The sequence below is a fragment of the Eulemur rufifrons genome, chromosome 10 (assembly GCF_041146395.1).
Source record: "Eulemur rufifrons isolate Redbay chromosome 10, OSU_ERuf_1, whole genome shotgun sequence".
NCBI lineage: Eukaryota > Metazoa > Chordata > Mammalia > Primates > Lemuridae > Eulemur > Eulemur rufifrons.
Window position 1 is genome coordinate 12,155,483 of NC_090992.1, and position 24,873 is coordinate 12,180,355.

General features: G+C 38.7%; 1 protein-coding gene across 2 annotated transcripts in view; it reads right to left on the reverse strand.

Annotated features, from left to right (window-relative positions):
* Nucleotides 1–13,887: 13,887 nt before the first annotated feature.
* The window catches only part of JAKMIP2 (janus kinase and microtubule interacting protein 2), a 46,985-nt gene continuing 35,999 nt past the window's right edge, over nt 13,888–24,873 (reverse strand). For both annotated transcript variants that reach the window (XM_069484173.1, XM_069484172.1), the window contains 3 exons: nt 23,083–23,286; nt 17,533–17,598; nt 13,888–13,938 (listed from right to left, as the gene is read on the reverse strand). In XM_069484173.1, coding sequence (XP_069340274.1) covers nt 13,888–13,938; nt 17,533–17,598; nt 23,083–23,286 — 321 coding nt within the window. The remainder of the gene's footprint in view (nt 13,939–17,532; nt 17,599–23,082; nt 23,287–24,873) is intronic.

A 24,873-nucleotide genomic window follows, 5' to 3' on the forward strand; every position in this document is an offset into this window, starting at 1 on the left:
TGGAAGCTCTAAGAAATTGGGCCCCTGGCTACATTAACATGGTAGACACCTGGGGGAATTTTGTAATCAGACACATGAGCTCTGATTACAACTATTACTATACTTGAGTCCCCACAGAATTGGATCTTGAAGGTTAAAACATGCATGAACTCTTCTTGAAATGAGATTTTTAACTGATAAAGATCCAGGGCTTTTGGTTAATTTAATACTGTGGATTGTGATGAACTTTCTCTTGCTCTTCCAAAAAAAAAAAAAAAAAAAAACCTCAATAAACCATTTGCTGGTTTATGAGCATGAGTCATTGAAAAACAAATGAGTAGTCTCTGCCTTAGTCAACAACAGGAAAGAACAGTAATGAACAGAGGGCAGAGGAGGAGAGAGAAGAGGTAGGCAGGGAGGGGAAGAGCACAGACACCAGATGCTAAACAGAAACATGAGTTACCCAGCAGCATCAGGGAAAAAACACCTTCTTTAAGTCCTCCATTCTAGGACAGAAGTACACATTTAGTAAGCGCTCACACCATCATAGTATGTACAGAATATGTATGTGTATATATGTACATCACGTATTTATAAAAATGTTTGGGTTTTGATCTGCCTCACTGGGAATTTGTTACAGTAAATGTGGGATTAGATACAGTCTGAGATGTTGGTCAATAGAAATGGTTGTTGTTATTAAAGGACGCTGGGATCTGCTTTTGGTTGGGAAACTGCATCATCCACTCTTACTAGTCTGTGGAGTCTTGACTGTAGGCAAAATTGGACTCAGTTGGACACCACTCCCACCCTAGAGAACTTTGCGTGTAACAAGGATAGAAATATAAGCATGGGTACAAAGACCTCAATGCAGAAGAAACCAAAAACGGAGATGGAAACCTCACCACATCAACCAACCATACCTCTGAGTTTGATACACTACGTTGAATATAGCGAATTATAATCTTATTTTTGCTACATTGCCCGTTTAAGTATATCTTTAGTAACTTTGGTTAAACATTGGACTTGGACTCTCAACAATAGAAGATTTATTTAGGAAGAACTAAACTGCCAAACTAAAGACAGTAAAGGAATGTGAATCTGCCCTGCCCAGTTCTGAAACGAAATCATAGAATTTGACATTTGAAGAAGCCTTAAAGGATTAACTCCAACCCTCCATTATGTCTGAATCCTCTTGCCAATATGCATAAAATTCAGTCTCCAGACAGTATATTATACAGAAATGACATGACAGCTTTCCTGCCTTAAGACCTAGAAGCCCACTTAAAGAAGGGCTTGGGTTCATCCTGAAAGCATTAACTCATGACATAAAGTCATCTAAGATTTGTTTCGATTTCTTATCTTTAGGAAGCTATATTGAACTTTTTCAATATAGTAGATAAATCTAAATTACTGAAGTGCTGGAATTAAGCTGCGAAAAGCCATGATTATCAGAACTTTGTTGTGAAAATTTTGCAAAGGGCAACAAACAATGCAACCCCTAAATACACAGCAAATTCTTATTCTGTCCTGTGTGTGTATATGTGTGTGTGTGTGTGTGTGTGTGTGTTATGTGCCACTCTTTGACAGATTGAAAGACTGCAATTAAATATTTTAAAAATAAAATGTCTATATGATTCATCTATTTTGATGTAACAACACAGATGATCCAATTATTCAAACATCAGCACAAAACCAACGAACGTTCTTTTTACAGTTTCCATGAAAGCCTAGGCAGGTAAAAAAGATGTGCTTCATTTTAAAACGATAAACTTATGAATTACATTGAAGACAATGAACATACAAATTATACAATGGGTTTACAGAAAAAGACAATAAATAGGCAAAAGAGAACATGTTTGCCAGAGATTTATTTAAAACAAAACAATCAAAGTAAGTTGAAATAAAATACTGTAGCAAAAATTATTTGGCAAACTTCATTTCTTCTATTACTAGAGGAGAACACATGTTCCCTTTCTATTTCGGTGAAGACCCATGCCCTGCCTATTGTCTCTTTCTTACAGAGTTGGGAAGACCAGACTACCTGCATGGGCAGTTATTTGTGGATTGCAAAAAAAAAAAAAAAAAAATCAATGCAAACTCTATTCTTCTACCCCTAAACCGTTGGCAATAATATAATTTATATGACACAAGTTAAAAGGAATCTCAATTTTTCCGGCAGATTCTTTCATTCCCTAAAATAAAAGTTGAGAGGCATTAAAACAAGTTTGACAGTCAATTTAATGATAGATGCTTTTTAGTATGGCAGTCAAATATAGCGTGTTCATTTTTTCCTTCTCATGGAAATTTTTGTGTCCTGAATAACTAGGTAAATTGGGGCTTTCATTTATCTCAAACTATCTTTAATAATTATGTTTATTTTCCAAGGGCTGAACACTTTATTAAGAAAAATTAAATAAATGAACCTTGAAGAATGCTATTCTGATTGCTGCTAACTTACTGGCCAAATGTGTCAGGAGAGTTCAGATGCAGAATTTAAGAACTGGAGTGGGGGTTATCTGCTCTTTTTAAGAAGTGGAGCCACATGAGACCCCTTCATTATCAAGAGTTTTTTTTTTTTTGGCATTGCTGAACGTGCTCTCTGAGGGAAGCATTCATTTAGAGATGGTCCATTTCCATGGATCCACGAGAAACTGGAACATACATCTACAATTCTGCTAATGTTTTTATAATTATGAAAATGGAAAACAGATGTATCTATGAAAATATTTAGACTTATCCAATGATATGTTAATTTTAAGGATCACAAGGAAGACTTGCGGAAATACTACAGTTGAGCCTACAATATAGAGAAATTCACTAATCTCCTGGATCTTCAAAGAGAAAAAAATCCCTCCTTTTGCATTTGCCTTAAACACATCTAAAGCTGCTCAGATGATCATCCTAGCCATCGCTCTCATATGATTTTGTGTGCGTAGAGTACAATCTAATTTATAGAAAATAAGGTATATGATTAAACCATACCACTTTTGCAAATATTCTAATCATTTAGAAGTAGTCAGTTCTTGAATGTAAATTTTAACCTACAAGTTTCTTCGTAGGAAAAGCAAAATGAAGGAAGGGTATGTTTGGTGAAGCAGATGGAGTATGGGATCGCTCAGATGGGCTCTGGAACAGTAAATGAAGAGCAGTTGAAGAGAAAAGTCTGAGACGTGAGAGAGCAATGTATCCTATTTCATATTTTCTGACTCAGGTTTGCTAGGGTTGGGTCACAGACACTACAGAGGCACCCTCTTTCACACTGCCCGCACAGTAAACCTACCATTCATATTTAATCTGAAACCTACCTAGTTGAGCAAAGAATCCAGCAGGATTGTTTGTTTCATATCTTCCTAGTAGGACATATCATCTGACCTTCCCCTCAAATGGAAGAGATAAGCAGATTAATTATCTGATACAGTCAGTTGACTCCAAACCTTCATTTCATGGCTGGCTCTCCTGTGATAAAAGTGGTGTTTGGTAGGATGGCATGCATATGCAATCAAGGAAGCCAGGAGATGCTTATCATTGAAATGACATACACGTCTATCTCATTCAATAGCATGAGAGGATCTATTTGCTGTAGATTATTAGAGATCCTGGCAACAGATCTCTCAATCTTTATTGCTAATAACGTCCCAGGTAAGTTGATGGGAAAGCTTCAGTGCTGCAGCGCTTAGATTTAATCAAATTGAAGCACTGTTTTATTACACAAGGGAATCTTTTCCTCAACAACATAGGAAAGTCAAATAATACAGCAGTTGTAATAATTACAAAGCACTTTGTGCTATTTTAAGCACCTCTTGTTCCAAAATTGCAAATAAAACTTCATGAAAAAGCATTTAACCCCATTTTGCAGATGAGGAAACTGAGGCACACAGAGGTTAAGTGACTGGGCCAAAGATACCTGGGTCAGCAGTAAATCTAAGAACAAAAAGTGGGACCCCAGCATTCTAGTTTTTCTTGTACATTTCTTCAGTTATCGTTCTGGCTTTGAAAATGCCAGTGCTAAAACTGAAGGACAAGATTCTGAACCCACATATGGAAAGATTTGTGTAGCATTTCATAGAAAGAGTTTCTGGCTCCCTAACACACATTCCCTATGCATGGGAATTCTAGCCCCATAAATAAAACCTTGAAAATTTGAAAAATTGAGGTGGTTTTGTTATCTACAGTAAATGAGGTGTAAAATTAGCTTTTCAGGAACATATATTTGTTCTCAGAGCTGAATCCAAGACATAACTTAGGAAAAGTACCAGTCTTCTAATTGTCTCTGGTAGAAAATGACCTTCTTGGTAACATAGTGTTATTTCTATATAAAAAAGTAGAGCTATCTTGTTGCTGTCAGCTGTCTGGGAAAGAATGTTATTACTCGAAACAACAAGAGGTCAGAATGCTCTAGGCATATCAGGATGCTTTTAAAAATAATCGTAATTTAGCTTAATATTCACATCTCTGTGGCAAACCCAACTGTTGATAGAAGTTTACTTATCACCTCTATTGTGTGTTTACCCAAATCATATAGCATATTCATTTGCAGCAATTTTAAAGCAGCCACTTGAAAATCAGTATTTTGGAAATTGAAAGATTCAGAGATGCTCTCTGGTCCATGTTCCCTGTAGATGTTCTAAACAGAACTAAGTCAGGGAGCTTGTGATTTAGAGTATCGTCTTCTTAATTTTCAACATGAATGAGATCAGTCCATTGGTGGAGGAACGCAGATGTGAGAGAAGGACAAGGAAGCATCAAATCTGCTTTTATTTCGTATGTTACTTTCCACCCGGGTCCTCGGACTTGGTTGCCAGTTTAGTTAGGGTCACTGTGATCCACTTCTCATCTGTCATCTGTGGTATGAATTCCGTAAGCTCCACCTTTTGCAGAAAAACAAAATGGAGTGGGCTTTTCTTCCCATTCACATTGCAGATGTCTCTGTTCCTGAGTTAAAAATAATCACAAAGACAGAAAAGCAAATCCCTGTAGTAAGAAACCAGACTTTTCAAATGAAACATTTTATTGTAAATAGCTCCTCATAGGTATTCCTCGTGCTTCATTCCCCACCCACCCTTGTTTTTTTTGTTTTGATCTTTTAAAATGATGTTTATTATCAGGACTAGTGTTTCCATGGGGTGTGGTGTTACATTAAAATGACCCCCTGCACAGCAGGGGTTGAATGTTTCATTGTAACTTTGGTTCCATGCCCAAGACACATCTTTGCTTGATCTGCTGAAACTGGTTCCATTGCTGAATTTTTTTCTTTACACAATATATGTTAGTTCTTTTCTTCTGGTTTGACATATACATGTTTCATTAAATGCAGCATATATTGTAGATTTTCAACAGGGTCATGTAGGAACTGTCAAGTAAGAAACCTTGAATAATGGCTTTAAAATACACAGTTGTAGTCCTGGCTACAGGGTAGTTCTTAGCTTTTGATCTCCCTTTCACTGGTGTAAACAATTTTGCCATCTTTGAAGGTTTAAAAGCATTTGCATTTCTGGGGTCTTATCCGTGTTTTCGGTTACTCTGTAAAACAGGAAAAAATTCTTTATCATTTCGGTTAATAATGGAATCATAAGAAAACAAACTTTTTTTTAAGGAAAAAATATTTTTTTATTCTTTACTAACTCTTTGAGCTGTATGCTCTTGTGCAAGTTATATAACATCTCTATACTTGGTTATTTTAATTTTAAGTGAGAAAACAGAAGTATCTATTTCAAGGATTGTCGCAACATAATGCATACAAAACAATTAGCAGTTCTATTCTCATAGTAAGTGGCCTGAAATATTAGTTATCATCATGATTGCTTTTTCCTCTGGGGCCGTCTAAGGTGATGCCTTAAGAAGTTCAAGGGTCATCATGTCCCAAACTATCAATTTAAGATGTTATATTAAAAACAGGTCTGTCCAAGCCCTTCAATAACTTACTTTTATGCCACATTTCCTCCCCAACAATTGTAACCATTGGCACACTGTCTGCACCCTAAAGTCCTTATTGGAGGATTCCCTGGGAATTCTGCCACACAAGTTTCTGGTTGGTCCAGAGATGTCCCTGAAAGGTGCTATCCTGGGGCTGTCCAATCAGGACTTCCAGCTCAAACAGAGGAACACTCTTTAAGTCCATATTGTCTGGGTTTTCACTTGGATAGAAGTCTAGGTCATAATGCTCTTTTCCAATAAAAGCTGGAAATGGCACAGAGGATGTGCTACCATGTGCTGCTTAAGGACATGGTCTTAGAGTCTGAATGACATAGATAGAGAAAATAGGATTTCCATTTTCTTGCTATATGTCCAAGGACAACTTATTTAACTTCTCTAAGCCTCTTCCTCATCTATAAAATAAGGATACTAATTCTGTAAAAGGACTTTACTATTATCTCAGAAAGGGTGACCAAAATCCAAAGTGGAGGAAAGGAAGGCACTCGGTACCCAGAAGCCACTTCCAGCCTCCCACACAGAGGCAAACTAAAGATTCAAAGAAATTCTTCCTGTGAGTGCCACTCAGACACATTTGGAATGCATATTCGCAGAGCCATTTTGCTCCCAAAACTAGGTTGGGCTAGGGTGAAAGAGTGACATAGTCACAGAGGGGGACCTGTGGGAAGGAAGTGCAGTGGTTGGGGTGAGACCACACTGAAGGAGTGCGGGGAAGGTACCAAGAGGCAAAAAGAGATTGGTTGTGCGTGTACCAAGGGAGATTCACTTTCTGTTGCTCAAACACAGACTTGCTCATCTTGCCTTTTCTGTCTGAGCAGAGAATTGAAGAGGGATGAAAGGGCAGAGACAGGGGTGGCAGTATAGTTGTCTCCCTGCCCATACTTCATCAAAAGGCACTTATTCAGCAAGAAGCTGTGGGTGGTACCAGCAACGATGAAAGCCAGAGAGGCAGTGGAAAAGGGTGGGCCTTGGCCAAGCAGGGAATGGCGCACGCAGTAGGCGTGCTCTGCCCAGCCTTCTGAAGAACTCACACATATGTCCCTTGGAATGGCCAGCTCATAGGACAGACGTCAAGTGTTGGTTGGTAATAGCCAGAGAAACAGCCACAATCACTGCCAGTGGAGTTGAGAGGCAGGATCCCTTTCCCTCTTCCTCTTCCCTGTTCTCCAGACAGGCTGAAGCCTTGAAGAGGGAAAGAGGGAGAAGAGGTTTCCTAGAGCCAAACCATGGACAACTCCTCCATGGGGTAACTGGCTCATGCCTAAGGTAGAATAAGGGAAGAAATGAGATTTAACAGAGTCTGAGATCGAATTTTTAAACTGAGCAAGACTTTTGAGCATTGAAAGTGACTTAAAAAGTTGGAGAACCAACCTAAGCTTTAATTAAACGGTGAGAGAGGAAAAATAAGACAGAATCTGAGCGAAAGCCATGATTTGAGAAAAGAGATCAAGTTCATTTTTACATCCCACCTGGCTGACAGCCCAAACAACTAGTTACAAGTATAATATTCTCCTACTCCCTGGTGGTGGATCTGAAGGTATCTATAAGACTCCTCAAGGAATATGTATTTGTTTGTGTTTGTGTGTGTGTGTGTGTGTGTGTGTGCATGTGTATACATAAAATAAGTCTAAACACAAGAAATCTTTTACTTGCAAACTCTGACTTTATATGCTATCAGAGATCAAATCCTATATTCTGAGTCAAAGCATGCATGTATCATTTCTGCCTATAACAACTGAGGTAAAACCCATTCGTTGAGTAAATACATATTGGTTTTAAAAATTAATGGACTTACAGGCAGTCTCTTAGAACATTAAATTTGTATAAATTGAGGAGTGCCTGTAAAAGGAACTACTGTTTCTACAGTAAGGCCAGATTTATTCAAATGGGCATTCTGAATAACTGCACAGGGGTCACCCAATGGCCACAGGGGTTCTTTTTTATAGGGTGCTTAACAGTGCTGAGCTTTAGTCTTATCCTCTGTGAAACAGCAATTGTAGCTGTGATTTCTGAGACTTTACTCCATGCCATCAAACTCCAACTCAACGAGTACAGTGATGTTGCTTTTGACTTGTAACTCTAGTATCTGTAAGGGCTTCACCATCCAACCAGTTACACCTCCTCTGGAAACCAAAGGGCCATCTCTGACACCTTCTACTCCTTCAATTCTCATATGCAATTTATCATAGAGTATTCAATAAATGGTAGCTATTGTTATTACCTCCATTTACAGATGTGGAAACTGACACTGAGAATTGTTAAGTAATTGGCCCATGAAAATCCTCATGGGGAAGACAGATGATAATGTTGAATGAAGGATGAGGATCTGGGGAGGCTTCCCTGATTTTCCACTGAGATGGGAAGGATGAATGGATATTAACCAGTTGATGGTGGTGTGGGAAACGTGGTCTTGTTAGATGGAAGGACATCTTGAAAGGCATTATTCAAGATAGAATTCTTGGTATGTCTTAGGAACTTGGATTTAATGAGACTTTCTATGTGCCAGGAACTGTCCCAATTGCTTTACCTATATAATATCACTCAATAATCAGAAAAATGGTGAGTGCTATTATTTCCTAATTTTTTTGTACTGGGAAATTAACGTTTGCAGAGTTCTATGGTTGGTTTCCCCTCCAAAGTTCATGTTAAAACTTAATCCTCAATGTAAAGTATTAAGAGGTGGGGCCTTTAGGAGGTTATTAGGCCATGAGGGCAGAAAGGATAGGACTAGTGCCTCATAAAAGGGCTGTATGGAACTATTAATAGCTTCACTTTTTTTTGCCCTTCCATCCCTTTAACCATTAGAGGACATAGTGTTTGACCCCTCCAGAGAGTACAGCAGCAAGGCACCATCTTGGATGCAGACACCGAACTTCCCGGTGCCTTGATCTTGAACTTGATCTTTATCTTGAACTTCCCAGCCTCCAGAACTGTGAGAAGTAAATTTCTATTGGTTATAAATTGCCTAGTCTCAGGTATTTTGTTATAGCAGCACAAACAGACTAAGAAAGAGGGGTATAATAGTATCTTTTTGCAGGGTTGTTATATTATTCAAAAAGTATTTATTGATTATTGACCATGTGCTAGGTACTGTGTAGGTATTTGGGATACAAGGGTGAACAAAACAAAACATATATGCTCCCTACCTTCATGAAGCTTATACACAGTGAGGAAGAGAAACACTAATTAAAAAAACATATAGACATATATCTAAATGCATGTAAAATTTGTCCAGGAGGGAAATTAAGAAAGACTTTTCTGAGGGAATCACAAGTGAGCTGAGAGCTAAAGGATGGGTGAGTAGGTGTTTACTAGATGAAGTAGGAGGGAAGTGTTCTACGCACAGAGGCGGCTTGGGCAAACCCTGTGGCAGGCAGGAGGCAGTGTGGCTTATCGAGGGAAACTGGAGCAACAGGAAGCCCGAGAGACTGTCTGTGGTTAGACCATATGGGGCTTTGCTGGCCACATTAAAGAATTGGGACTTGATCCTAACTAATGGTGATGTTTTCCCAGCATGGGGGCAAGATTAGATTTGGGTTTCAAACAACTCGCTCTAACTGCTGTGTGGAGAATGGGTTTTAAGAGTGTCTATAGCAGAAGTCCTGAGCCCATTTGGTAGTCTATTCCAGCTGTGGACAAGGGGGAGAATGTATTTGTTTAGGTACTCTTTCCTTTGTTAATGCATTCTTTAAGGTAGTCTCCAAATGACATATGAGGAACAAATCAGATATGTTACCTTGCATATCATTAATAGCATAACATTACTATGCTATCCATGGCTCTAATCTAACATATCACAAATCTGCTTTCGTATTTAACTGCCCAGCTCTTTATTCATTCATCCATCTGCCCTTTAGTCCGTCTGTCAATTTAAAATTTATCCAGCACATAGTATAGATAAAGCACTGTTGTAGACACTGAAGATACTAAGATGAATACAACATAAGCCCTACTCTATGCTTTATTAATAGTCCAATTTGTGAGACACATAGGAAAACAATTTTAATACGATTGGATAAAGGCTAATGAATATATTTGCATAAAGAAATGAACTATAAACTGACATACAGTGATTCATCTTATAGACTTTCCTTACCAATATAAAACAATAAGGAGTGAAATTCTCCTATTTTAGACAACAAATACAGTAGAGATTGATCATGTGGCCATTTCTTTTCAACAGGCTACCTGTAGGCATTGGTGGGGGCGGGGGGGGTGAAAAAAATATAAATGCAATAAAAAGTAAACATTTGCATATTTTAACAGATAATTTATAACCAGTCAACTCTGGCTGTTTTTATTATACAGTTTTAATTTTTGTTTTTTTTTTCTGCATCAGAACAATAATACAGTATTATGTGCCTTTCAACATTTTTTATGTTACTAGACAGGAAGTCAAAATATTTAGCTGTCAAGTTCAAGAATTAATGGTTGACACTAGAGAAGTATCATCAAAAATGACCTAGAAAAAAAAAAATGAACTAGACCAGAGTATGTGGATAAAGAATCATGATCACCTGTTCTCTGGTCTTCCCAACTTCATAATGAACAAAGCTGGTGCTCTCATGTTCTTCTTTAATTCATCCCTGCTCAGAAGAGGAGGATTTTCAATGGGTCGTTGTAACCTGGATATAACAACTAACCTGGTGATAACTGTTTTTCTACTCCTCTCATTTTCTTCTTTCCTTTGTCTCCTTGTGTCATTGTCTTTTGTGGAAGAATTAGTGTGTTATGGCTTGAATGTGTCCCGCAGAGAGCATATGTTGGAAACTTAATCCCCAGTGCAACAGTTGGAGGTGGAGCCTAATTAGGTCCTACCTCATTAGGTGATTAGGCCATGAGGGTGGAATGAATTGATTAGACATCAGAACTCCAGATTCTTTGGCCTTTGGACTCTAGGACTTACATCAGTGACCTCCTGGGGCTCTCAAGCTCTCAGCCTTGGACTGAGAGTTATACTTTTGGTTTTGTTGGTTCTTGGCCTTCTGACTTGAACTGAGCCATGCTACCTGCTTCTCTGGTTCTCCAGCTAACAGATGGTCTACCGTGGGACTTCTTAGTCTCCGTAATTATGAGAGCCAATTCCCCTAATAAATCCCCTCTTACCTATCTATCCATCCATCCTATTGGTTGTCCCTCTGGAGAACTCTAACACAGTGAGTGGTATTATGCTATTATTTGGAATAAACAGAATGCATGGCAGATATCTTCTGGAACTATCTGGATCCCCCTATTTAAGGTAAAAGTCTCAACATAATCCATGCAGCTGAGTTATTTAGTCATCAAGCACTGAGTGTAGTAAGAGTGTCTTCTAGGGAGCTTTCTGTGGCTTCTATACCATCACTGACAATAATGACAGGTAATTGCTAAAAGAAAAGTATGAGTCACTCTATTTTAAGGAGGGTACCTTTATGTATAATTTAAGTTAGTCTTGGGTTTACGAGCAGAATATAAATCATTAATTTAATATAGAAAATTTTTTTATAGTTATTTGGAGCATGCTTTTACTACCATCAACAAGCCAGGAACCTTTCTTCCTTGCTTATTCCTATCTCTCTCGTGCCTACTTTGGAGACATAAGCAGCATTTATCAGTTTCAGTGATGTGGTATTCTCTTATATTATTTAAATCCAGATTATTCCCTGAAAAGAGGAGATCAAAAAGCAACAACTTGTTTGGATTTAGGCTGTAAACTACTTGGCAGTACGAGAGGTTATAATTTTGAATTTATATATTTGCAAACTCAGTAAATGTGATCGCTAACTTTTTATAATAATAGCTAAGAGTTGCTGATTATTTAACTACTTTCTAGGCAATGTGATGTCTTTTACATGCATTACAATTATCTCAATGCAACACCATGCTGTAAATATTTAACAACATAATTATAACCATTTTATAGAATACGAAGCCTAATCTCAGGTAGATTAAATAAATTGCCTACATTAAATGGCTAGTAAACGGCAGGATTCAAGCATAAGAATATATTTAACTTCAAAGTTGTGTGTTCTAAACTACTCAGCCATTTTCCAATATATATTTTATACTGCCCAGATTCATTACCATATTAACTTGCTGTATTATTTTAAAATATCATTATAGTCTTTTATTTAACAGACAATTATTAAGTGTCAATTATGTGTTGCTTTGGAGGAAAACTAAATCAAATTTTGTACATCCCTCATGGAGTTACCTCCAATGGGAAAAGGTATCCAGATGAGCACATTGTAATTTCAAAAGCCACTAGCTTTGAAGTAGTACCACACAAATAGTGGAGGATACCTCCGGTTGTTGATACATGTGGACATCAATGTTGCTCAAAATATGGGAGAAATGCCCTCTTTTGTCTGTGAGGCAGAACGGTAGTTAAGTGGATGCTGAAATGAGGCTGCCTGGACACACATTCTAGCCCTGCCAATTGTAGCTATATGGTCTTGGGAAAGTCACATGCTGCAGTTTCTCCAAATGTAAAATAGGAATAATTGCAGTACCTACCTCATAGGGGCTTTTGCGAGGATTAAATGTACAAACAGCTCCTAGCATATAAGTTTTAGCCATTATTGATGTTAATGTTAAAATCTAGTATTTCTATCTAGTATTTATGAGGTTTGATTTTTTTCTTCCCTAAACCACATGTATTACTTGTCTGTTACTGAACTCTATTTATTCTGCTTATGTATTTTTTGGGGGGGGGGTGACGACTGTTTGTTTTCTGATATTTGGCCATTTTTATCCTTTCCTAGAGAATCTCATTTCATTACAATTTCTTATTCTATTTAAAAGATTCAGTCCTTTTCTGTATGTGTTGCCTGGTTGTCACCCTTCTTGCCAGATAAGGGATAGTTGCTAGTCTGAAAAGAAAGCTTTTGGAAGAAGGAGTAAAGCCAGAGAGTTGGTTTCAAGAGGACATAAACTTTCTGGGCATATCTGCTTAACTCTTTCCTTATATCAGGTCATGCTAAAGCACTTTTACTTGTCTGTTCCACATCCAGGTAATAGAGTTGATACCTAAAAAGGAAATGTGTGTCTCTTCCATTTTCAACTTGCTATAGGAAATGTTAAATAAAATGGGGTCCAGGGACTATATCTATGCAATATAACTTAATAGGATAATAAAAATTGACTTGGACCATGATGGATGGATTTAGAATAGCAGCTAGCTCTTCTGCATTTTTAACAATGGTTTTGAGATCTGTGGTTTCTATACCTGGCTGAACATCAGAATCACCTGGCATGTTTGTTAAATACAGACCAGTCCTTGCTCTCCATCTCTCCCACCCTCTTCTCCCTCTCCATCTCACCTCCATTTCCAGTGATCTGATCCATTAAGTCTAGAGCAGGGCCTGGGGGTCTGTATTTTTAAGCATTGGGAATCACTGGCTAGGATTATTTATGCATGTATTCACGAGACTTGAACTTGGTAATAGTAATAAGATTCTCCTTTTTTTTTCCAAATTGACATTGAAAAGTCCCTTATTTGAAAACAAGATTCAATTTCCCTTAAATAGCCTGCTTTCCTGAGTTCTGATGAAGAGAGACTAGAGAAAAGCGTTGAAAACAGTAATCATTACTAGCTTGTTAGATTCACAGAATCAGAACTTTCAAGCTGAAGGCCAGTTTAAAGATAAAGTCATATTTCTTTATTTTGCATTTATAGAAGCAACTCTTTCTGTGTAATGGGAAATTATGATGAGAATACTAAGGTCCACAGATATCGTGACTACCCAAAGTAATACAGTTAAGTGGAAAATATTCTTGGTTCCCAGCACACTTTATAGATTCTTTATTTATCCAATAATCACCCAAATAGATTGTCTCTCTTTCTCATTTTAGGGTATTTAGGCTAACCAAACCAAGTGTGTCTGTTTTTAAAAAACACAGCATAGTAACTATACGCAGCATCCTTCTTATCAAATACCTCTTAGAACCACAGTTTGAGAATTAAATGGAATCTTACCTTTAAGAGGCACCTTGACATCAAGGCCATAGAATAAAGGCAAGAGAGAAGAACAAGAATAGAAACAGAAACTGCAGAAGAAAAAGAAGAAGATTATGTAAATCTGAATTTCTGTAGTGCCATTCAGGTAGTACAAAACCTCAGCTTTTCCACATCGCTCAAGCATGACCACTGCTCACATATACCTCAATTACCTTTTTGTTTAAACAATCCATACCTTTCATGTATTTACTGACAGCAATGCTGGTGTTCAGCTAACACTGATTCATACATTTTAGAATTGTGAGTGGGTCTTACAGATAATTGGTCTAAGCTTCTAATTTTACAGATGAGAAAAATAAGCACAGAGCAGTAAATCAATAGTTTAAGTTCACACAATTTCATGGCACAGCGAGGGCTAGAGCTTAGCTATCCTGAGTCTTAATTCATTATGTATCCTTTGCTCTGTCTTTCATATACAGGAGGGTATTTCAAAAACACAAAAGATGATCAGAACATACACTTAATCACTCAATGCTATCGTTATTTGGTTTATATGGTAGGTTTTAGGACCAAAGCGCAGTAAGGAGAATATTAATATGTAAGGTAAACATATAATTAATTATTCACAGTGGAACACTTCTGAGAAGGAAATGGACACTGTTGGTAATTACATTGGGGCAAGAGGTATAAACGGGGTCTGCCCTGGGCAAGTGAGGGTGGGTGGCCGTGCTACTGGTATGAAACATGCTTCTACATCAGTGGATGCTTCAGACACTGAAAGTACCAGTTTGCTCTAGCTGTCATGCCTCTGAGATAGACTTTTCTTTATTTGACTCACAGAAGTTAAATGAAGTCTGATTTGTCTCTCTTTACAAGAAACTTCACTAGAGAAGCTGATAATTGAATAGACAAACTCATGCTTGTGTAGCACTGGTATATAACTAACTGTATGTGAATTATAAAAGGTCACAGGTCAGGTCAGTTTTCAAAAGATAACTGATTTCCTTGGTGGCTCACCTTTGCAGAATCAGTAAGTCTTTTGCTGACTATTACACTCCAGGAACATCCTGTTGGACACATTTTTGAATCAAGGCTGTGGCATTGCCATATTGTGCATGTTATTTGCATATTTCCTTTAATGCCACTGCATGTAAAGTTCTTGCTTCACTGTTGCTAAATTTTACAAACAAGTTATAAATATGGTGCTAGGAGCCATGTATTGGTTTATTATTCTGAAAAGCAGAAACTCTGTCCTTTTTTTTTTTTTTTTTTTTTTTCATTCCTTGAAGATATAACTAGCAGGAGAAGCTTGAGGAGAGGAATGGAAGGCTTCCCATTAAACCTAAGAGACTATCAGACATCAGAGCTACCTCTCTGGGCATGAGGAGATGCCCATCACTTAGTCTGTAATGAGATTCTTGGTCCCTGCAGTGTAGGGGACAGACCATGGCACGTGGAGTCAGACACCCTGACCTCTCTGGTCTTAATTTGCCATAGATTGGTTACCTAATCTTGGGCAAGTTATTTAATCTCTTCGAGCCATTGTTTTGTTATCTGCATAAAAGAGGATCATAACATCTGCTGTGTCTGTCTCACAGAATAATTGAGAATCAAATGAGATAATGGCAGTGGAAGTGCTTTGGATAAGGTAAAGTGCTGCGCACAGTTGAAGCAATTTTGCATTTGTTGTCACCCCCTGACTCGTACTAATTGTGAGCATGGAAATGAGCAACAAGGAAGGGATATTGCATGTACCCTGACTGGGTGTTCAAGCACCCCAAGGGAAACAATGAAGAGTATCTCTGACATAAGGGATCTTTAGCCTTTTTAACCTGACTTGAGGGCAAACAGAACTGAAGTCAAGTGACTAGAAGGCGAGTTGTAAACCTCACCTCTCAGTCAAATCTCTAATCTGAAATCAACTGAATTGTTTTTGAAGTGGTTTAATTTGCTATCATCTATGAAATATGCAGCTTTGATAACTAAAGAATCCTTGTTTTCTGTTCTGTATATTACCTCTTTGTCATAAATGTTTAGGAAATTCAGACCTGTAAAGTATATTGGGCAAAAGAATTGTGAAAAAGTTCATACTGAATTCTGACAGTGAACATAATATTAATTCCCCTTTTCCCAACATTTCCATGGGATTTAGAGAATAATCTAGGGTGCTAACATTAATAGATATTAAAAAAACTCCCCCTTTTATTTGTGGTTTTAAACCTCAGTTGAATGAGGACTGACTGGTATCATGAAGTTTTGGGGGCAGAGCTGCCTTAACCTTGACTTCCCCTTGAGCCAGCCCTAAGACAGTTTATGGATTAGCAGAAAGGATGGCTAAGATCTGGCCATGCAATGGTGTGGACAATGGAAGACTTCCAGCATGGGCTCTGACAACCAGGGAAGCTGGGAGCAATCCCTGCCCTCTGTGGGTCTTCCTGCCAATCACTGGGAAGTTAGACTCAGTCCTTGGCTTATTGCACTTTATCTTTGCCTCGTTTGATCCTGCAGAACCAAACAGTCCACTTCTGAAATGAGGGAAATTCAAATTTAAAATTTTGCAGAAGATGTGTACTTGAGAGGTGGAAATTTGAAAAATTATACTTTTAATTTGACTTACACTTTCTTAGTGTATCCTACTTTTCATATAAAGTGACTTCATTTGTTCCTCATGGAACTCATGAGAAAAGGTAAGGGCAAGTATTATCTCTGTTTTATAGACTTGGCTTAGATATAGGAGGTACAGTCACTTACCCGAGGTCAGATGAGTCCCTGAAGACCCACCTGTATAGGAATCTGGGTGAATCTGGGTGCCTGGTGGTCTGGCTACTAGACCCCACCAACTCTCTCTGACCTCACATATTTGGGTAACTATAGAAGCAATTTGAGATGAACCAAATTCTAACTATTGTCTCAGGAATGGCAGATGGTTTGCTATTTTCTTCTTGTGTGCCTGTGGAAGATACTGCAAAACAGCCCTCTCCTTTTTCAATGCTGGGATTCGGGTAGCTACTTCTAGTCGATAAGATTGGAATCCAGAAAAAACCTCCTTGCCATCCTTGCTGTGTCCTGGGCAGGGACAGTCTGGCTCACTGCAGCCTGCTGGCCAGTACCCTGTCCCTTCTTCCACCACACACCCACTTCCCAGTGCCCTCTAAGAACCACTGTGTTTTACCCCCAAACACTGGCTGACTTGGAAGCAGCAGTTACTCCTTCCGACCAGTAGGCAAGTGAGAGGAGGCTCTAATTATCATAGGTCAACCTAAGTTTCTGAACTTACTGTCCAGGTGAAACTACACAAAGATGAAAGGTCTTTTTTTATGAATAATGGGAAAGATTTTAAAAAGGTTCTAAAAATATTTTTAAAAGAAAGAGCAAAGTAGAATGACAAAACTCAGAAGAAACTTTTGGAAAGGAAATGATGATGAAGAATGAAAACACTTACAGAAAAGAATAAAAAATCAACACGAAGGGCAAACATGTCAAGGCTGGGTTACTGATGCCAGAACCTTTTCAGGAATTCTGGTGCCTGACTGAAGGTGAAGGCTATGTTTACAGTAGCTACACCTGCCTCTGCAAGATACACAATAACTGAGCAGCCAGAAAGCAAATGCAGTGAGCAACATCAATATGACTTTCCAATTGAACAAATAGAGAATAAAATAGATACTGAACTCAACACATACCTTTTCTTCTAAATCCTTTATCTGTCTTTTCTGGATGTCTGTTTTGTCTTCTAAGTCACGGATTCTCTGAAGAAAGAAAAAAAAAAAAAAGAAAGCATTAGTGGGTGTTAAGTTGTACAGAAAAGTCGTTCACCAAACTAAAATGCAAAACGTACTATAAAAATATGAACATTTGTACTAGCAGATGGAAACATTACATGTACATTTTTCCCTACCCAAAAGGGTACTGCATGTTTCAAAAATTACCCATACTTGTGGTGGAAAATCATTGTCATTGATTATATTTTCAAAAAATACTTGCCACCTATTTGTACTGGGCCTATGCCTGCCAATGCCTTCCCAGTGAGAGAGGTATAGACCCCACCGCGCTGACATCGGGTGACATCGGGCTTGGCCATGAGACTTGTTTTGGCCAGTGGAATGTGAGTTGGAGGGAGATGTGGGAATATTACATCCTTGTAGAGAGAGCAGTATGTCCCAGAGCTAGTGAGCAAAAAACAAGCTTTATTGTAAACCATTTGGATTGAGATTTTGGGTTGTTTATTATCACATTAAAAATGGCTAAGGCTGACTCACACAAATGTAAACAATACCAGTGTTCTATGCTAACCTTTGTTTTTTCAACCTTATTTCAACTGTTTCAGGGTAGTATAGCCTCACCAAACAGGATTGGCCAATTCTCATAAAACAAAATAGAGATTATGCTTCAACAAAAATTCCCAGGAGGGAACCATAAATTAGGAAAAAAACCCAGAACATAACAAAAATAGCACAAGTAATCTGAAAGACAAAGCAGCTCTGGGACCGTCTCTGAACTTACCTGTCAACTATTTAACAAAATTCCACTAATTTAAACAAAACAAATTTGAAATCGACATTACATAGATAATTATTCACAGGTAAAAACTTCACATTTATATCTAGCAGTTGAAAGGCTTTTTGTGTTCCTGCACATAGATATACCACACAGGCTTGTTATTTAATGCCTCTGTTGGGAATAATTAGAAAATAGAAAACTAGGGGAGTCTAAGAAGAAAACACTAGAAGCCAAATGGGGCAATAATTTAAAAAGAGAGGTTTTTATAATGCAACATGGGGAGAAAAAAGGGAAGCTAGAACAAAGGATACTTGAACTTGGAAATCACATCTCCTTCTTTCGAAAACAGTAGATTTCAACTGGGGGTGATTTTGCCTGCCCCCCCCTCCCGGGGACATTTGGCAATTTCTGGATATTTTAAGAGTTAGTTAATACATTTGTTTATTTTAAATTGTATAATTCAGTGGTTTTTTTAATCATATTCACAAAGTTGTGCAATCACTGCTACTATCTAACTGCCTGGACATTTTTTTTTTTCAATCGTCACAACTGGGTACTGTGTGTACCCAGTTAGAAGTTAGGGTGTGGGTAGAAGCCTGGGATGCTACCGAACATCTTACAGTACACAGAACAGCACCTCCCCCAAGCCCCCACAGTAAAGAATAAAGAATTATTTGGCTCAAAAATGTCAGTACTGCCAAGTTTGAGAAATCCTGCTCTAAAGGAAAGGAGCTGAGGTTTGTGCAGGAGAGGATGGTGTGCTTTGGTCAGAGTGAGACCATCGAAGTTGACCTTGAAATTACATGACAATGGATGCTGGAGAAGGGGATGGTGTGTATATATGTGTGTGATGTGTGTGCTGGTGTATATTTCCATAGTGCTGGCTATGCTCCAAAGCTACAGTAAAAGCATAAATTTGCAAGACATTTCCACCTTAAGTGTGCAAGTAATTCCTTGGCATGTCTGTTGGTAGGTATTATAAAGTCATGAGCATGCGAGAGTACTGCAGTATCTGTTCAGCCATCAAGTCTGTGCTTGTTGGGCACCTCATTCGTTGCCTGTTCAGGACTGTGCTGGATATAATGGAGAATACAGATAAGGCATCAGTTAGTTCCTGATCACAAAGAACTATCAGGTCCAGATTGAATAATAAAATTAAGTAAAAATGGTAATCGACAGCAAAAATCAGTACAGCTTCATCACCATCTCCAATTCCTGGCACAGTGGTTGGCATGGAGAAGCTGTCCATGCATATTTGTTAAATGAATTTGCTATGCTACATTGTATGACATATGCTTGATTTCCTTTGCCTTCCCATCCACTTGCCATCCAATCCAACAGGAAAGAAACCTTGTCAGGTCCAAAATAGATCCTTTTTCTACCTACTTCTTTTGATCTCTACTGTGACCAAGTTCACCAAGTCATTGTCATCCCTCATCAGGACTGGCGTGATAGCTCACCACTGGCTCTTTCTACCTCCTATCTTGACCATCCTACATCCACCTACAGCAGACAATGTGAACTCTCTAAATGTGAATGCTCACCACCGGCCCTCCAGTTTAAGGAGGTGGGAAGGGGAAAGAGGAAGAGTGGCTGAGTTCACTCAGAATAAAACCCAACTCCAGTAAGGCCTTACGTGGTCTGGCCCTTTCTTAGCTCTCTGACTTCACCTCCTATCAATCTTGCCCTGGCTCTGTGTGCTCCTGACATACTACCCTTTTCTCTGTTCCTCAAATATTCCAAACTTATTCCCACCACAGGAACTTAGCCCTTGCTGCCCCTATGTTTTGGGGACACTTTGCTAAGATCTTTGTGTGACTGGTTCCTTGGGTCTTAGACATCTTCAGAGAGACCTTCTCTGACCAGCCAGTCTAAAGTGGCCAATCCTACTCCCAAACTCACACAAATCATATAACTTTCTTCATAGCACTTATTGCCACTCTCTGAAGTTGTCTTGGTCACTGTCCATGTGTGGCTTTGTCCCTTTCCATCTGTAAGACAGACGACAGTAGTGACCTTTATGTCTTTGTTTGCCATTACATTCCCAGTGCCTGGTACACAGTGGCTTCTCAATGAATGGTTTTGAATGAGTGTGTAACAGGGTGTGGAATGTAGATGTTTTCAGCAGTGTGTGGTCCATTTTTTTCATCAGGCAGAGGCTCCTGAAGGTGGTGGATCTTAAACTGGGACTGGAAAAATGAGAATGTCTGGATCAATGAAATGGGCATTGAAGGGCATTTTAGAGTGAGCAATCACACACACAACGGCTTAGAGGTGGGAAATCATGGCCCAAGTGGTACCAGGAAGTTTTGCATGAGTGGAATGGAAAGTATGCTCTGGAGATTGTTTCATATCAAGATTTTTGGGGAGAGGTAGCCAGCTAATGAAGAGATTTGCACAACGCTTGACTCAAGTGGAAATTGAAACCATGGAGGCTTCTGGGCAAGAATGTACCATGAGAAAAGGTGAGAACAGTCTGTGGTGATATGCATGGTAGACCAAGGAGAGGAGAGCTGGAACTAAGACCCCATGGCACCTGTATGTACTTTTTAAAGTGCCATTTATTAAGATGTATCATAATTATTCTTTGTATTAATCTTCATTGTGAATGTCCATAGTGAACTCTCTTTGCCTAGCACGGCATCTAGGAAATGCATTTAAAGATTTGACTGAATAAGTGTGTAGATGATGGAGTCAGGTTACCATAGAGGACATCTGGCAGTACCTAGAAGCTGTTGCAATAATCAAAGGTCCTGCACATACATGCCTGGGTGACAAGTGCAAACAAAATGGACCAGCTTCAAAAACATTTCAGGGGAAACGCGAAACAGAGGTGTTGGCATTAATTCTTGGAGGTAAAAGGACAGAGAAGACTCCAGTGTTTCTAGCCTGAATGATGTGGATATGATAATTCTACTGACCAAGACAGGCAGATGGGGTGAGAGGAGAGAAGGAGAAGAATGAATGTTTAAGTTCACTCTGAAACATTCAAGCAGAAATGTCTAATATGCTCTAGAAGTTAGAGTGTATTACATAATTACATATGACAAATCCTGGCCAATGCTTTCTGGAATAATTCTATGAAATTAAGCTACTGATTAAAAGGGAAGAAGGAGAGTAAGAAATAACTGGAAAAGGCATGTTCAAATGAACACTTGTTTGGGAGACAGAAATGGAAGAGACAGTCAATGGAACCCTCTGAGGCTCAGAAATGTAATGTGCCTATGAACTCAAACTGTATAACTTAAAACAAACAAACAAAACCCACTCTTTCAGGAGTGAAGTACCTTAGCTAACTGGTTTAAAGAGAGACTCAAATGGGGTAAGGATTTTATAAAAAATTGAGATAACTATTAGTCCATCTTAACAACACACACTTTTTGGGGTTCCATGATATAACTCCCAATTTGTTGAAATTAACTAAATGTTATCGTAGCCTAAGATTTGTGCAGAGGACATTTTTATTCTGTGCTAGAAGGAAAGAATGCATGAAGTAATGCAGTGATGCCATAGAGCCTATTAATAAAGGCTTTAAAAACTCTTTCCATGGGTCAAAGCCCAAAACTTTGTGATGGAATCTGAAGGGGTATTGATAGAAACATGCTTGTATTTATCATCTCTGGGGACACATGGCTTCAGAGTTTCCTGCTAACGTGGGTAACCTGTTAGCCTACAAAGATCCACAGTGCTCCTGGCTGCCTCTGGAGTGTGCTAAGTGTCGTGTTCCCCGTGAATTGTTCTTATTCATGTCACAAAGTAAACCCTGTTCCTTTTCCACTCATTGATTGCTAATGACCACAGTTTTCTTACTTCTTATGTATCCAACTGTACCAGTTGCTTCTTATAGCTTCTAGGGACTCAATACTCTAGCCTGACACTTTCAGTTTGGGGAATACTTATTGAATCTGCTTTTTTACCTGTCAAGCTATGCCATGAATGAAGAGTTGAAATTAAGAATTTTGGTTGGAAATTAGTATTGGGTGCCTATTTTAAGCCTTGCTGGTCTGGAGGAATCATACAAGTCATGGCTGACAGTGTAGTGCAGTGGTTAGACACACCAGTCTGGAGTCAGGCAGACCTTGCTGTAATCCTGACTCTGTTCTTACTTTCTGTGTCATCTTGGGCAAATCGCTTATACATTCTTATCTTCAGTATTGTTATCTCCAAAATGGGGACAATAAGAATACTTACCTCACAGGGCTATTATGGAAATTAAATGAAATGATGTGAGTAAGAGCCCTTAGTTAAGTTCCTGACATACAGCAAGTGCCAGGAAGTAAATGGACCTTCCAGGCTTTGTTCTTGTTGCTGTTTCTTCTGGGAATTAAAAAAAGGCCCTTTTCTCTTCTACCCTATTCAGAGTATCTGATCAGGCTGCCTAGGTTTCGGACTGGCAGGAGCGGAAGGAGGGAAGCCCTGGAGAGGGTCCTGCTTCCCTGCACAGGGGAGATCATCAGCCTCCTTGAGATTCTAATAGTATTTTCTGACAAAGTTCTAAAAACAGTAGCAGTATGCCATGCTTCTGACATGCCAATTTTCTCAAGACTAAATCATGACAAAACTGTCATCCTGTATCTGAGTGAAAGTGAGAAACAACAGCTATTTATTTTTGTCTCTGAAAACAACTTCTGCCTCCTGGGCTTGTCCATACCCACACTCCACACCATGTACGCAGCACTGAGTCCCACGGGCTTAGTGCTGACCCTACACAGATGCAGCGACTCGGTCCTCACCTGATGGGCTTGCTGTAAGAGCTCCATCCTCTCCTGAAGAATCTGACAGTCATACTCTCTGCTCTTCCTCAGCATCTGCCGCCGTAACTTTTCTACTGCCGTCCTCAGCTCCTCTTGCTGTTTTTCACTTAATAATTCGCCAAACTTGATAACAGTTTCTTGCTGCAGAGCATTGTACAAAGTAGCTTCTAGTTCCTGGATTCTCTGGCAAATAGAATTAGAAAAGTCTAACTTTGGAACTTGGCATTTAGGTGTGGTGGGGGAAAGTACACCATGTATGTGCATAGATGCATTACTTTAGACTTACAGGCTCTTGGCAATTTCAAAGCTTTTCTAGCCTAACTGCTCTTCTGAAAATCCCTGTCCTATAACATTCCATAAGGGTCATTAGCCAATATGTGAACTTCTCTAGCAAGGGGAAATGTGTTCTCTCTTTTGGGATCCTGTCCATTCCCTATACTTTCCATTTTTAGAAAGCCCTTACTCGGCTATAGTTAACTGTACCTCCTATTCTCAAATGTAGCTGAGAATAAGTTTGTTCTCTCTTCCACTTGACAACTCTTCAGATATTTAAAGTCATCTATCATGGTGACTGTACTTTTAAAAATAAGTGGTCTAAGTTGGAACAAAATACTTGAAATTGGAGATATATCTCATGCAAAAAATGCCCTCTCTTTTCCACATGACAAACCTCTGTACTTGAAGATGGCTTTATAGTCTCCATATTTTTTCCTTGAAATAAAATTAGGAAATAAGATCAAAAAGGACCTGCAGTCTTGGAATTAGTCTGTTTTTTAGTTCTCTGAGATCTATAGTTGTTCTAGCTACAATATTTTTCTTTGACTCTCCTCTTTTATAGATGAAGGGTTAATGCCTCATTTCTGGTTTTTATTTTTTTCCATAAGCTGCAGATACAGTGGCCAAAATCTACATTCTTATCCCCTGTAACTTTGACAGAAGCAACTAGACATGCTTTGGTGGGGAATATTGTCCTAGACTAAGAAGATCTCATCTTTTAAAAGTTAAATAGGTTTTTCTTTTCTCTTTTTTTGAATGAGTACTCAATAGTCTTGGGTACCACATAAACATACATCTTAACCTTATTTTATGTATAGGTAGAAGCGGCAAAGGTGAAAGGGTAGGAAGGGAGAGAAAAGTCACTTTCTTTTCTCTTCTTTAATTAGTACCAACTCGCATTCTCTTCTCAAACAATGCTCAGAATCTCTTACTCATTTTGGAGGGGGAAGACTAATTCATCTTTGTTACAGCAGGGGCTAAGTGCTTCACTCTTTTCCCAAAAGTGACTCAGGCTGCTTCCAGGAAAGCATTATAAAAACCTCTGCTAGCAACTCCTCGCAATATTCCTCTAGTTTGCTCTTTTTCTTTTGATTCATTACTGTGAATTAATGGGGGAGGGGGAGGCTTGGCATCAGGACAGAAGAAATGTGAGCTGTAGTCCAATATTAGGAATTGTGTGATATGAATTTGATACAGGGAATGGATCAAATGTGCTTCTCAATCAGCATAATCTTCTGTGGGAGAGAAAAAGGCACAACCCACTTACCAGCACAGGCTCCCTCTCTGTGGCTGGGTTATGGTAGTTAGAGCCACAGGGTCCGGAGTCAAATCTACACACTACCTGTTTCCCAACTTGGGCAAAATTCTTATGCTCTCTAAACCTCACTTTCTTCATATATAAGATACTAATAATAATCTTATATATACCTCATAGGGTTGTTGTGAGAAATAAATGAATTAAATATATACATAACAAACATTAAACAAATTAGT